Source organism: Carlito syrichta, unplaced genomic scaffold (genome assembly GCF_000164805.1).
Source record: "Carlito syrichta isolate Samal-C Ts95f unplaced genomic scaffold, Tarsius_syrichta-2.0.1 Scaffold304516, whole genome shotgun sequence".
NCBI classification, from domain to species: domain Eukaryota; kingdom Metazoa; phylum Chordata; class Mammalia; order Primates; family Tarsiidae; genus Carlito; species Carlito syrichta.
The window spans coordinates 738313-754602 of record NW_007248612.1 but is presented as its reverse complement, the minus strand read 5'-3'; the positions used below and the strand labels follow the sequence as shown (position 1 = coordinate 754602).

General features: G+C 40.1%; 1 protein-coding gene across 1 annotated transcript in view; it reads right to left on the bottom strand.

Moving 5' to 3' along the window:
- Positions 1 to 3115: 3115 nt before the first annotated feature.
- The window catches only part of FAM35A (family with sequence similarity 35 member A), a 51134-nt gene continuing 37959 nt past the window's right edge, over positions 3116 to 16290 (bottom strand). The window contains exons 8-10 of the mRNA XM_008060114.2: positions 11720 to 11835; positions 8495 to 8693; positions 3116 to 3194 (exon numbers count right to left, since the gene is read on the bottom strand). Coding sequence (XP_008058305.1) covers positions 3173 to 3194; positions 8495 to 8693; positions 11720 to 11835 — 337 coding nt within the window. The 3' untranslated portion in view covers positions 3116 to 3172. The remainder of the gene's footprint in view (positions 3195 to 8494; positions 8694 to 11719; positions 11836 to 16290) is intronic.

The window sequence follows — 16290 nt, the reverse complement described above, 5'->3', positions numbered from 1 at the left end:
CAAAAACTGACTGACTAAACCTTTTGTTTGTTTGTTTGTTTTAGTTGGAGTCTCACTCTGTCACCCAGACTGGAGTGCAGTGGCCACTCCCGGCCACCGCAGCCTCGACCTGCTGGGCTCCAGCGATCCTTCCGCCTCAGCCTTCCAAGTAGCTGGAACTACAGGCACGCGCTACCACGCCCAGCTAATTTTTTTTAATTTATTGTAGAGATGAGGTCTCGCCAAGTTGCCCAGGTGGGTCTCGAACCCACGGCTCAGGCAATCCACTCACCTCAGCCTCCCAAAGCGTGGGATTTCAGGCTGAGCTACCAAGCCCGGCTGACTAAACCTTTTATACACCGTGTTGAATAAATAGAAATCGGAACAGGCAACCAATTCGTGATCAAAACTCCAAAAGCCCATGTCATAAGAGATAAGGTAGACAAATGGGACCTCATCAACCTAAAAGTTTCTGAAAAGCAAATGAAACCATCAGGAGAGTAGGGAGACAGCCCACAGAATGGGGAAATATATTTGCCAACTGCACATCTGACAAAGGCCTAACATCCAGGATCTACAAGGAACTCAAACATGCTGAAAGGAAAAAAACAAACAGTTCCATTAAAAAGTAGGCAAAAGATATTAATAGAAATTTCTCAAAAGAAGACATACAAGTAGCCAACAGACACATGAAAAAATGATCAGCCTCACTAATCACCAAATAAAAGCAAATTAAAACCACACTGAGACACCACCTAACTCCAGTCAGGGTGGCCATCTTCAATAACTCAAAAACAGCAGATGCTAGAGAGGATGTGGGGAAAAGGGAATACTTCTACACTGTTGGTGGTAGTGTAAACTAGTACAACCTCTGTGGAAAACAGTGTGGCAATTCCTAAAATATCTAAAAATTGTATCAACCATACAACCCAGCAATCCCCCTTCTAGAAATATTCCCAGACAAACTCAAATCATTCTATAAAAAAGACACCTGCACACACGTTTATTTCAGCACTATTTACAATAGCAAAAACATGGAACCAACCATGCTGTCCATCAAAAGTGGACTGGATTTTAAATGTGGTACATACACATGGTGGAATATTACACAGCCATAAAAAAGGACAAAATTATGAATTTCACAGCAACTTGGATGGATTTAGAGTCTATAATACTCAGCGATCTATCACAGAAACAAAGAACTGAGTATCATATGTTCTCACCCATAAGCAGATCCTGATCATTTATCATAATACTATAAGAAAGGGATTGGCAATAGCCAGATAGGTCACTGCTAGGGGAGGGAGGGGGGCACATAACATCAATAAGGATACATGATCTCAAACCAGGAGAAGTGGGGACTAAAGGGAGGTCCAAACTTTACCTGTACCATGACCACTTACGTACCTAATCCTGAATTGTACCCATCTTTAAAATTAAAAAATATATATATAATCTATGTAATGAAATAAAATGAGCCGGGCTTGGTGGCTCAGCCTGTAATCTCGTGCCTTTGGGAGGCTGAGGTGAGTGGATTGCCTGAGCCCGCGGGTTCAAGACCCACCTGGGCAACTTGGTGAGACTTCATCTCTACAATAAATCAAAAATTAGCTGGGCGTGGTAGTGCCCGCCTGTAGTTCCAGCTACTTGGAAGGCTGAGGTGGAAGGATCGCCGGAGCCCAGCAGGTCGAGGCTGCGGTGGCCGGGAGAGGTCACTGCACTCCAGTCTGGGTGACAGAGTGAGACTCCAACTCCAAAAATAAAATAAAATAAAATGAAACCAATGTTTCATTTTTTTAAAAAAAAGACCTTAGCACAGTGCTAGATGTACAGAGAACACTCAGTGCTGGCTAATATTGATATTTTAATGATTATTATGAATATTATTAATTGTTATGATGGAGATAAATACACAGTTGTCATAAGGATCAGATGTGGCTGTGAATATAAAAATGCTTTGGACAATTCAACTCACACAATCCCTGGCCCATTCCCTTCTTTTTGCCCCATGAACACTTCTACCATAGCATCTGTGATGTTGTACCAAGTCATTTAACATTTTCTTTTCTTTTTTAATTTCTTTTTTTTTAAGTTGGAGTCTCACTCCGTCACCCAGGCTGGAGTGCAGTGGCACGCTCAGGGCCACCGCACCTCAACCAACTTGGCTCAAGCAATTCTTCCACCTCATTCTTCCAAGTAGCTGGAACTACAGGCATGTGCCACCATGCCTGGTTAATTTTTTTATTTATTGTAGAGATGAGGTCTTGCCAAATTGCCCAGGCTGATCTCAAACCCATGGGCTCAGGCAATCCTCTCACCTTGGCTTCCCAAAATGCTGGGATTATAGGTGTGAGCCACTGCACCCAGCCTCTATCTTTTCTTATTGAGACATTTCTATCTATGTCTCAATCATGTCAGTTTTTCTTGAGCCTCCAATATCACATATGTGTTAATAAATATTAATTAGATGAATAAATCCAAGTGAAGCTGTCCACCAGGGAATTAATGGCTTTGGAACCATTCACACACACACACACACACACACACACACACACACACACACACACACACAAATGCTTTGAAGAATTAAAAAAAAAACTAGTCTTAACTTATGGTCTCAGGTAAGAGTTGTTTAGGAGAATTTTAGGGATGATGAAAACATATAGCCACTCTGAAAAAGTTATCTATCAAAACTTTGTAGAGGCGCCATGATTGCAGCCACCCACAGCCCTCGAGGCTGCCTGTAGGCTGCGGTGGCAGGGGGTAAGACCCCAGCTACCCATTGCCGGTGCCCTCCAGTGTCCTTGAGGTAACCTGGGCCCCCACACACACACCGCTGCACCCCCCCCCAGCCACCACTAGAGGACAGGCTCCCTCCCCATCCCTCTTCCTAGCCCTTGCCCGCTGGCTGCCCTGGCCACCGTCCCTGGGGCCTCCCTCCGCGCGACTTTCTGGCGCTGGCCCTGCCAATGGGTCAGGTGTGGACATGCTGTGGGCTCCCAGGAGGTGACACAGCACTGCTTTTTGGTTCCCCAGCTGTGATCATGCCCCAGCACCAACCTTGAGCCCACTAGACTGGGAGTGGCCATCGCCAGCTTTCCACACCTTGGTGAAGCTATCCGTTCAGTTCACTGCTATTCTCATGGGTCACATGAGACAGATGAGGAGTTTGATGCTGGCTGGGTGACATACTTCAACAAACCAGATACAGATGCCTGGGAATTGCGTAAAGGAATGAACACACTTGTTGGCTATGACCTGGTTCCAGAACCCAAAACTCATTGATGCTGCTTTGCAGGCATGCAGAAGGTTAAATGATTTTGCTAGCGTAGTATGCATCCTAGACATAAGGACATAATAGCGTAGTATGCATAAGGACAAACAGGACATCATAAGGAATCTACCCCTATGTCATTCAGGAACTTAGACCAACTTTAAATGAATTGGGAATCTCCACTCCGGATGAACTGGACCTTGACAAAGCATAAACCTCACAGATGTGCTTCCCAAGGATTTTCTGGTATTGCAACTTGATTGTTAACAGTTACCTGGAAATACTGATGATAACACATTACCTTATTTGAACACTTTTTTCTTTATTGAGTACCAAACCATGTAATGGTAACTTAGACTTTAATAAAAAGGGAAGCCAGGCTCAGTGGCTCAGCCTGTAATCCCGTGCTTTGGGAGGCTGAGGTGAGTGGATTGCCTGAGCCTGAGGGTTCGAGACCCACCTGGGCAACTTGGCGAGAACTCATCTCTACAATACATAAAAATAAAAAAATAAAAAAATTAGCCGGGCATGATAGCGCATGCCTGTGGTTCCAGCTACTTGGAAGGCTGAGACAGAAGGATCGCCAGAGCCTAGCAGGTCGAGGCTGCGGTGGCCGGGAGCGTGCCACTGCGCTCCAGTCTGGGCAACAGAGTGAGATTCCAACTCAAAATAAATAAATAAATAATAAAAAAATAAAAAGGGAAATGAGTTTGAATTGAAAAAAAAAAAAAAAACTTTGTAGAAATATCTACTCTTTTGCACAACTACCTAAGGAATAAAAAAAAGCCTCTTTCTGATGTGCTTAAAATCCCATGAATGTGAATTCCAGAAAGTGAAGTGTCATTGCAAATGTATCATTGGTTTATTTAGACTCCACTTATGTATTCATTTTAAATCACAACAAAACATGTTTTAAAGTCTGAATTACAACAGCAACTCCAGTGTTTTTGAATATGATAGAACCTGTCCATGGGTTCCCAACACTCTGGTTACCTTCTGCTGTATGGCTCCAGAATTGGCATGACATCTCAGTTATGTCATTTGTCGCACTAAAATATGTTCCTCAGTGCTGTGTATAAATTGGTACTTGTTCTCACCTACCAAATTGAACCTACAGCTAAAAACTCCACTGCTTTGTGAGTTAAGATTTCTTCAGAGATGTATTGCCTTGGCAGCAGTGTCTTACATCTCTCCTATGCATTCTAGGAACCTTTAGCTTTTTTGCAGTCCTGCTTGAGATGCTTCATTTTTCTAAATATGCTACAGTATTTTATGTTCACCTCGTTTTTGTGGTGAACACCTGTCATATTTAAAGACACAAGTTAGGGCCGGGCTTGGTGACTAACACCTGTGATCCCAGCACTTTGGCAGGCCATGGCAGGAGAATTGTTTGAGCCCAGGAGTTCAAGACCAGCCTGAGCAACATAGTGAGACCCTATCTCTACAAAAAAATAATTAGCCAAGCATGGTGGCACATGTCTAAAGTCCCAGCTACTCAGGAGGCTGAGGCAGAAGGATTGCCTGAGCCCAAGAGATTGAGGCTGTGGTGAACCATAATCATGCCATTACACTCCAGCCCGGGCAACAGAGACTCTGAATGAAAAATAATAAAATTTTTTAAAACACAGGTTAAATATTTCCTCCATGAAGTCTTTTAAAATAAAAACATAGGAATGCACCTTCCATTGCATGGAAATGTTATTTTCTATCTAGAACCCTCCTTACTTCAAAGAAGAGCTCCCCTTTCATCCTATGAGGTCCCACTCACCCTTGGCCACTGGAGGAGGGGATAACCTAGGTAGAGTCAAGCAGAGCCCTCTCCTGAAATGTACTATGTGGACATCAGCAAAAAGAGTCTTTATTCCTTAAAGGAGAAAGTTTGCGGTCTCCTACAGTCATCTTTTCTCCATATTATCCATATAGAGTTGGGAAAGATGGAAAGAGGAGAGAAAGGAGGGGAAGAGGAAGGAGGACAGAAATGGAAAAAAAGTTGGGCTGAGGGAAGAACAGGACAAAGAGAGAGACAAGGGTAAAAACAAAGAAAAGCAAGAAAAAGAAATAATTAGAGAGTTGGAGTAACCAGACATCACGTAGGTCAATGGATTCAATTGTGCCTTAAGCCGGTACTACTCTCATTTACATGAGCCAGTAAATTCCCCTTTTTTGTTCAAGTTAGTATGAGTTGGGTTTTTGTCATTTGCAACCAAACGTCATAACTAACAAACCCATCCTGCTGTTACCTCTTTTGCCTTTGTTCTGTATTCCACACAAATTTAATCCAGGCAATGATATACATTTGTTTAACTATTTCTTCACCAGCTTGCCCATGAACTCAAGGAAGGCAGGCCTCTGGTCTTCGTATTCTCGGTGCCTGGCACATGATAAACACTCAGCAAATGTCTGCAGAGTGGATCATGTACCTGATTTTGCCAATCAATTGACAATCAGACCCCCTCTTCCCCACAACACACACAAAAAACAAGATGTAATAGGGGCCTAAACACAAATCTCATTAGTGGGAGAAAGGTGAATACCTCTAAGGCTGTTAGGCAAACTTTAAGGAAACTAAGTTAACATCAAGTACAAATAACTTTCTAAAAGTAGGAGATCTGTCCCTACTGGCTGAACTATCTAGGATAAAGAACTAGGAGATGAAGAATGAGGTCTCCCTAAAATTTTAGCCATGAGACTCACAGATACGAGACTGCCAAATTAGCTAACACTCTTAAGCTACCCAACTGAGTTTTATAAAAACATATGGAGATCAAAGATATTTAACTTCCTTTTTTTTTTCTTTTTTAGAGTTGGACTCTCACTCTGTCACCCAGGCTGGAGTGCTGGGGCACATTCACGGCCACCCCAGTGTCGACCTGCTGGACTCCAGCGATCCTTCCACTTCAGCCTTCCAAGTAGCCGGAACTACAGGAGTGCGCTACCACATCCAGCTAATTTTTTATTTATTGTAGAGATGAAGTCTCACCAAGTTGCCTGGGCTGGTCTTGAACCCACAGGCTCAGGCAATCCACTCAACTCAGCCTCCCAAATCCTCAGCTGGGATTATAGGCTGAGCCACTGAGTCCAGCCAATATTTACCTTTCATCTCAGGTAAGAAATATACAAAGAAGCTGTCCTAGTATGTTCTGGTGGCTGTAACAAAATAACTTAAACTGGGCAACTTATATGTAACAAAAACTTACTGCTCACAGTTTTGGAAGCCAACAAATCCAAGATCAAGGTGCCAGTAAGTTCAGTGTCTCATGAGGGCTTATTTTCTGCTTTAAAGATAGTGCATTGTCACTTTGTCCATAGCTTCCTTGGGTTTCTTTCATAAGGGCACTAATTCCATTCATGAGGGCAAAGCCCTCATGACGTAATTATCTCCCAAACACCATAATTACCTCCCAGATTAGGTTTCAACATATGAATTGGGGGGCGGGGCACATTCAGACCATAGCAAGAACTGATCCAAATTAAATAGATTATAACTTCTGGGGATAGGTCAGATTCCTCAGGACAGGGGGAAATAGTTTCCAGCCTAAATAAGGGCTCCTGGAAATATGTGCTAACCCATAAAATACATACCAATGACTGTGAAGAGATATTGGAGTGTCTTGGTGTTCTTTGTCTCACTTGAAATGTTTTAAAGATTTTTTTCCCCAGTAGGGTGTGAAGAGCCATATGTTCCCTGGGATTCTGTTATGGTTGATACAGGGATTAGGCCAAATCTTGAGGACAAAGTAAGGAATGTCACACTTAAGAGAACAGATCTCTTGGTGGGCTTGTACTAAGTGGGCCATATTTTGCATCAAAATTCCAAATCTCCTCCTAGCATGGTTACAGTTGAAAGAGCATGAATTAGAAGGTATGAACTCCAGGCTCAAGTTTCATCAACATTAGATGAATTATCTAGGAGAGTCAACAATTTTCTTTGAATTTCAGTCTCTCTAGATATAAAATGGGGACAATTCTTTCTCTATCCACCTTACGGTTGCTAAAACAAAACAAAACAAAACAAAAAAACTTAGCAATCATTTGTTCTAATTCCCTTATCTTCCTCACAAAGAAATTAATCAATTAAAGTCTTGCTCTTACTTTTTTCTGTCACAGATCCCTCTGAGAATTTGTTTAAAGCTATAAACACTTTTCCACACAAAAATATATTTGTATATGTATGTACTCCCACATACACATTTTTGCATATTATTTTTGAAAGAATCACAAAACTCCTGAGGTTCATTCTTAGGGAAGTCAAATTTTTAAAAACTCTGAATGAGAGAAACAATTTAAGTTAACCATAATTACACAAATTAAATTAATCAATTAAATTAACAAATTTACACACAGTAAAATAGGCTTGTTCATTTCATCATAAAATAAACTTATCTATTTTCAGGCAATGTTATAATTATTATTAACAGTCAGCAACCTCCAAACTCACAAGATAAGTACCACTCCATGTTTCCTCATTAGTGACTACCATTTAATAGGAGAGTCTTCTACTATCATGAGAGAACACAATGCTACATGTTTGTTGGTAAATAAATTCAGTAAGGCACTCAAATCCCAAACATGAACTAACAACAGGACTCTTTTCCCCCTATTATGAGTTGAAACATGATCTTGTTCCCTTCATTTTCTATGTTTTTTTTTTTAATAGAAAGACATACTTGTCTTGAACTTGTCTAAACATTGGCTTAAACTAATCTTCAGCTGGGCTCAGTGGCTCAGCCTGTAATCCCGTGCTTTGGGAGGCTGAGGTGAGTGGACTGACTGAGCCTGCAGGTTCAAGACCCGCCTGGGCAACTTGGCGAGACCTCATCTCTACAATAAATCAAAAATAGCCGGGTGTGGTAGCGCACACCTGTAGTTCCAGCTACTTGGAAAGCTGAGGCAGAAGGATCGCCAGAGCCCAGCAAGTCGAGGCTGCAGCGGCCAGGAGTGGCAGCTGCACTCCAGTCTGGGCAACAGAGTGAGACTCCAACTCAAAAAAACAAAAAACAAAAAAAACAAAACAAAACTAATTTCCAGAAGGAAAGGAAGAGAACACAAAATAAATTTTTAAAAAATCACTGGATTTTCTTAGAAAAAAAAGTTTTAATTTATATATTTAGCACAATTCTCTTTGCAAAATATATCTGTTAAAAAGTCTAAAACAAAAGTCCTGTCATTTATTTCATTCACCTATTTCAAAAGACAAATCATTTCAGTATTTCTTCCTTGAAATGCCTGCTATTTCTTTACCTGGGAAGGGCATAGGTTCCATGTTTTACAATGTCAGGATAAAAATCCAGGAGGGAGAAATCTTGTTGTAATGGGTAGCTGTTTTCATCTAATACGACAAGGCTCTGAATCTTCAATACACAAGGCTCTGCGCTGACTACCAACAAGGAGTGGATCAGGTCTGCCACAACCATCCCATAGGTGATCTCTGAGGAAGGTACTGCGGAAGATGAAACACACACAGAACCCTTAACACTGCTGCCAGCTTGATAGGAACACACACTGAAGGGTTTCATTGCTTCTCTTGGTTTCTCAAGTCTCAAACCCAAATTTCTCTTCCCATACTCTTTCTAGTTATAAGTTGCTGAAGGTACTCTAGAATGACAGCATGTAATTCCTGCTGAACATGAAAAGCAAGCCAGATACCGCACTGTTCAGACTGACAGCAGTTCCCACTGTGTCACAGCTACTGGCATCTTAAACAAGATCATAAAGAACTGAGATTGATGTTTCCCTAAGTTAACTAAGACTGAAACAAAGAAGGCATGTCATATCAGAAAAGTACTCTTATATTTATCTAATCTACAGTTCTTACCACAATTCTATATATATATTTATTTATTTTTATATCAAACAGCCTTGAATTGGTTACTTAATAAATATAAAATCTCAATAATAAAAAATGCAAAAATTATAGCTAGATATATCATTTTATTTTGCAATATTCTTCCTCCATTTTTTAAGGACATCTAACCAAGTCATTTAGCAGGTTGGTCAATAAATACCAGACCAAAAAGGCACCATTGACTATGTTCAGATACACTAGCTCCCTGATCAATACCACCCATCTTTCTTGGATTGGGGCTAAAAACTCCTGGAGAGCCAATTACACGTTTTTGGAGATGTAAGAATTCTTTACAGTAATTTTAAATTTTTGTAGTTTTACCTTGATAAACTTAAAAAAAAAACAAAAATGAACATTAGTGATAATCTGGATGGTCTGATGACCACTTCATAACCAATGACACTGTCACTTACTATTAAAATATAATCAAGGCCAAGAAGTATGACTTTAATTCTCTTGAAAATGGAAAAAACATGGACGTATACTTGATATGAGATGATGCATCTCTAAGAAATAAAGACTACATTGTGCAAAAAATGAAGGGATATGACTGAAAATATATAAATAACATAAAAAATTTAAATGGTCAAAAGAAAGAAAATGAAATAAAATGAATCAAAAAAGAACACTGACTTCTAACTAGGTTGCAGAAAGCTGGAAAGAGTGGGCTCCCACCCTAACAGTTACTAGAAAAAGCTGAATAAACTACAAAATCATTATTTTCTTAAGCAAATAAGAGAACTAAGGTTGTACAATAGCCAGCAAGACTGAAACATAAGGAAAAACAGGTGCCTCCAAGGAGACAGAAGAGAAGCACAGGTTAACCTGGGGCAGTGATTGGAAGAAGACAGGTCTGCCAAACAAGCAGGAAGAAAGAATGTGCTTACTTTGGGAAGCTGAGGAGAGAGAATTGCCTGAGCCCACAGATTTGACACCAGCCTGGGCAACTTGGCAAGACCTCATCTCTACAATAAATCAAAAATTAGCCGGGCATGGTGGCACGTGCCTATAGTTCCAGCTACTCGGAAGGCTGAGGCAGAAGGATTGCCTGAGCCCAGCAGGTTGAGGCTGTAGTGGCCGTGAGCATGCCACTGTACTCCAGCCCGAGCAGCAGAGTGAGACTCCAACTCAAAAAAAAAAAAAAAAAAGTGCTTACATTTGTAATGAATTGCTAAAAACTAATGAATTGTCTGTGCCACCGACATAATGGAGTCTGAATCCTTGCAGGCTCTTCCACGTGACTCTTCTCACCTCTACCAGGTGCTCACAAGACTGGGGCAGGGCATGACATCAGAGAAAGCTTCTGACAGTGGTGAAGGCCTGGAGAAGGGAAGAAACTGCCAAGAGGGAAAAACACAAAGTACTACCTGGGCCTCCCCTTTAAAGTACAGAAGTCTTCACTTGCTGGAGGAAGGTAGCAAATCCTGTTGTCCAGAGTATATGTGAAGACCCAGTGCAGATGGGAGAAAGGAAAAAGAAAAAAATACTCTATCCCTGGGGCAAGGACAGAAAACCACCCTGGATCATTAGTGGTATACTTCTGCTAGAGGAGGGGCAGGACCACCCAAGACCCACCAAAGATACAAGGCAGAGCTTGGCTACCACAGCAGAAGGGACAGGACCACAAAAAAGCACCATACCCAAGACCATCGTATAAGACTGGGCTGGACCAGAACCAAAAAGAATCAATCCTGCTCCCTCCCACCCAGCTAGGATGTACCAAATAACAACCAACAGAAAACTGTGCAACTTGGGGAGGTATAAGAATATGGAGAGAAACTCTCTGAGGGCCCACAAAATGAAGGGCTAAGGTGATGGCAGAACAAGAATACTGGGGAAGCAACCCCCCACCATAAGCATAATACTATAAGAATTTAAAACCAGCTTGATCTGAAGGTAACCACAACAATAACAAAACCTTGAATCTAACTCAACATCTGACAAGATTGACTCTATTCTGCTCGTTCCTCACCCCAGTAAAAGTCTAGAAGAGGCATGCTCATTTCCAGGTACAAATACTGTTTACCTCAGTCTGCAGTGTTCTATATGAAATGTTCAGCATTCAAGCAAAAATTACTAGATACCCAAAACAACAAGGAAAATGATCTACTACTAAAAGACAAATCAATAGAACCAGATGAGCTCACCTGCTTAGAGAGTCTGAGGCTAATGAGGACAAGTGTGGAGTTTGAACAACTGACAAATGAATTATCTTCACTTTGTTCTTAGCCACTGACTATCCCCAACATCATGGTTGAAGATTTTGCAAATTCATTCCACTGACAGTGCACTATCTTCATATAGATAGTGTCTCATATTCATTTACTTAACTCTTATAAAGCTAGGGTTCTAGTGTTTTTGTTTACTAGTTGGAAATTTAGATTAAGCAGAAATAAGGTGCCTCCTACAATTCTTGTATTAAGACAGGTGTAGAGCAAGTCTTACCTTCTAACTTATATGGTCTCATGTTTCACTCAAGCTAAATTATCCTTCTGCTTTTATATAGACAGAAAAACCCCTAATTTACAGTACAGTAATCTTTCTATTACAATATGTCATCTATACTGCTGAATGAATAGTTTCACCAAGAACAACCTTTTGATGGTGCAGTGATATATTACCTATCACTCTGCTGAGGCAGTCCGGAGAAATGTTAAGAAGAATCTTCTCCATCAGCATTGATCCTACACGGATGCAAATACTATGTCCTCCATCACCTATGGTCATTAAAGCTGGCCTACAAAAGAGTAAATAACATACAACCTTTAAAAAATATTTTCAAATGAAATGAATGCTTAAATACAATATAATTTTTTAAAGCACTGGGTTTTTATGCAGGATTAATTTTAATTTCCAAAATAACTCTAGGATATTCTGGGACATTCTAAAAACACAAGTAGGGTTTTTTTGTGTGTGTGGGGGGTCGTTTCTTTTTCAAGAGTTTCAAATGATAAATTTTGTATTCCATATTTATTTTAAAATGCCAAATACTAGTATAAGAAAAAATATATTATTTTACACTATTGTGTAAATTATTTTTAGAAAAAAATAAAAGTGATAATCACATATTTCACAATTATAATTTCAAATCATTTTTTCACTAGATTCTTTCCTATCGGAAATAAATTGTTTTGCATGTGAATAAACTGGGATCTGAATTTAAAATTTTCCGTAATTCTATATTATAATACTATGTGGCTGTTAAAAAGAATGAGGATGACTTATAAGTGCTATTAGGAAAGAAGCATGATGATAGACTCTAAGAAACAAATGATATGAACAATATTATTCCATGTACTTTTGAATAAAGGAATATACACATGCTGGTGTGAGCATAATAAATTACTGGAAGGATATTAACCAAAAAAAACTTCTAATGATTAATGCTACTTTGAAGGAAGTAGCATTGATGGTGGGAGGGGCTGGATAGTGAAAGAGACTTCCAGTCTTTGTTTTATACCCTCCTGGATAGTTTGCATCTTAACCATGGTATACATTAGCTCTTTCAAAAATAAATTTTTAAAAAACAAATTGAGAAAGGAAATTAGACTCATTAATTAATATTGGGGGGTTTAGTGTAACAGAGTGGAAACATGACTAATGATTTTCACCCCTAAAAACCTGTTTTCTCCTTTACCCACATGATGATTCTATGTCCTTTCCTCTTTTTACTCTATACATGTTCCCTAGGCGCTCTCTCTCCCTCCATTCTTTACTTCAACAAATATAAACTGAATATCTATTATGTACCATGGACTGTGCTAAGCACTGGGTATCCACTAGTGAACATGATAAATCTGGTTTCTTCATTCAAGGAATTTAAGACTTTAGTGGGATACAAAGAAAATAAGTTTTTCAACAGTGATGCCAAGATGATTTAGTGGGTATAGAATAGTCTTTTCAAAAAAGTATGCTGGGACAAATGGATATCCACTTGCAAAAAAATGAAGGTGGACCCCTTCTCTACACCATACATAAAGTTAAACTCAAAAAAGATAATGAATTTAAATGTAAGAGTGAAAACTACTAAACTATTAGAAGAAAATACAGTAGTGGCTTAGAAATGAAACCTTTCTTTGACATGACCCCAAAAGCACATGTAACAAAAAGAAAAACAGAATAGAAAGTACTAGAAAGGATGTGGAATGAGTACAACTCTCAGATTGCTGGTGAGAATGCAAAATTGTGCAGTAACTTTGAAAAATAATTAGGCAGTTCCTCAAAAGGTTAAACAGAGAGTTACCAAAACAACCCAGAAGTTCCACTCCTAGGTATATGCCCAAGAGAAATAAACACATATGTCACACAAAAACTGTACACGAATGTTCATAGCAGCAGTATTCATAATAGCCAAAAAGTAGGAACAATCCAATTGTCCATCAACTGATTAATAAAGATAATGTAGTATATGCATACAACGGAATATTATTTTGCAATTGAAAGAAATGCTACAACATGGATGAACCTTGAAAATACCATGCTAAGTGAAAGAAGCCAGTCACAAAGGACCATATACCATACCATATGCCCAAAATAGGAAAATCTGTAGACACAGAAAGTAGACTAGTGGTTGTCATGGGTTGAGGAATGGGAAGTGGGTTGTGACTGCTAATTGGTACACGGCTTTATGGGGACAGGTGATGAAAGTGTCCTAAAATTGGTCATGATGATGGCTACACAGCCCTGTGAATACATTAAAACCACTGAATTGTACATTTTAGATAGGCTAAACAGATGTTATGTGAGTTTTATCTTAGTAAAAAAAATTTTAAAAAAAAAGACAATACACAATTAAACAACAAATTGAAGGCCAGGCACAGTGGCTCACACCTGTAATCCCAGCACTTTGGGCCACAGTGGGAGGACTTCCTGAGGCCAGGTGTTCAAGACCAACCCAGTGGTAACTGTCTCTACAAAAAATAAAATTAAAAAATACAAACTTAAAATACAAATTTAAATAAGCATACACAGGCTACTATCACAGAAAGTAAAGTAGGGTGGTTAGGGAATGTCTCTCTGAAAATGTAGCATTTAAACTAAGATATGAAGCCAGCCTTGTGGAGTCAGGCAGAGGGAAAGACATGGGAGAACATCCTAAGGAGAAACATTGGAGTGTCTGACGAACTGAAAGAAGACTGTGTGACTGGAGCACAGGGAGTGGGAAGAATGGCAGCAGATGAGACCACAGGGGCAACAGTAATGGGGATGACTGATGATTGTTAAGTAAGGGGTAATCACACTGTCAGCTAGGTGAGGAATGGACTGGAGCCCAACTAAAAGACTACAACTGTGGCAGTCTAAGCAAGAAGCAGTAGTGACTTGGACAAGGCCCAAATGATTCCATCTAGCAGGTGCTGATTTTACATTTTGGTTTCATAGTAACAGGTTTCGGCTAGGGGAAGGGAAGCAGGGATGCCATGTGCTTTGAAATGTATAAGATGATCATATACAATGAAAAACTGTCCTACATAAAATGTCAACAGTGACCCTGATTAGAAACACGGGGGGTTTTTCAGATGCCAGCAGTAGAGATGAAAAAAAGTGGATGAATTTAGAATATAGTTATGGGTGAAAATTCATAGAATTTGCCAGGACAGGAAAGTAAGGAAAAGGGGATGATTCAAGGATTATGTCCAGGTTTCTAGCTTAAATAAACGGGTAGCTGATGGTGCCATTTATTGAGAAATATAAAAATGGGGAGGGAGCTGGGCTCGATGGCTCAGCCTGTAATCCCGCGCCTTTGGGAGGCTGAGGTGAGTGGATCGCCTGAGCCTGTGGGTTCAAGACCCGCCTGGGCAACTTGGTGAGACCTCATCTCTACAATAAATCAAAAAATTAGCCGGGCGTGGTCACGCACGCCTGTAGTTCCAGCTACTTGGAAGGCTGAGGCGGAAGGATCACCGGAGCCCAGCAGGTCGAGGCTGCGGTGGCCAGGAGCGTGCCACTGCACTCCAGTCTGGGTGACAGAGTGAGACTACAACTCAAAAAAAATAAAAATAAAAATAAATAAATAAATAAAGATGGGGAGAACCAGATTTGAGCATGGTTACGAAAAGCAAACCCATTTGGGATATGTTTAAGACTGAAATGCCTATAAGACATCTAAGTAGGACTCAAGTTAAGAATCTGGTATCAGAATACTGGAGCTTGGAGGAGGAAACCAGGGAGAAGATGTAAGTGCAAGTCACCGATATGCATATACATTTAAAAACTGTGAACAATTTAAAGACTTTTAAATAAATAAATAAAACAACTCTCACCTTAGCATGGCTATTCAAAATTCTAGCAAGGCAAGAATCTAGCACTACATCCTTAATGTGGTATGGTTTAGAACTAGATCTTACATACTTCATACTAGGTTTACTATGATCAGTTGATACTGATCTGTGAAGTCCTTCTCTTGAACAGTCATTTTTATTTTATTTATTACAAAGATGTGGGGTACAATTCTGGGTAAGGTATACAAACATTGATTATGCAGGTACCATTGTTGATGAGGTATGCCCTTTTCTCCCCTAGAAGTTTCCCTCGACTGACAATCCGACTCCCCCTCCCCTGACAGTTTCCCACTAGGGATTCCCAGTCTGCCAATCCCTTTCTTATAGTATTATAATAATTGTTCAAGGTCCGCTTATAAGTGAAAACATATAGTACTTTGTTCTTTGTTTCTGTGATAGATCACTGAGTATAAACAACTCTAAATCCATCCAAGTTGCTGCGAAGTCCGTATGTTTGTCCTTCTTTATGGCTCCATAATATTCCATTATGTATATGTACCACATTTTTTTATCCAGTCCAGCTTCAATGGGCAACATGGTTGGTTCCATATTTTTGCTATTGTGAATAGAGGTGCAACAAACACACATGTGCAGGTATCTTTTTTGTAGAATGATTTGAGTTCCTCTGGGTATAGTCCCAATAGTGGAATTGCCGGGTCATATTAAAGGTCAATTTCTAGTTCTTTCAGAAATAGCCACACTGTCTTCCATAGGGGTCACACTAGTTTGCATTCCTACCAGCAGTGTAGAAGTGTTTCTTCTTCTCCGCCTCCTCTCCAGCATCTGTTGCTGTTGTTGTTTTGTTTTGTTTTTTTTGAGTTGGAGTCTCACTCTGTCGCCCAGACTGGAGTGCAGTGGCCACTCCCGGCCACCGCAGCCTCCACCTGCTGCGCTCTGGCGATCCTTCTGCCTCA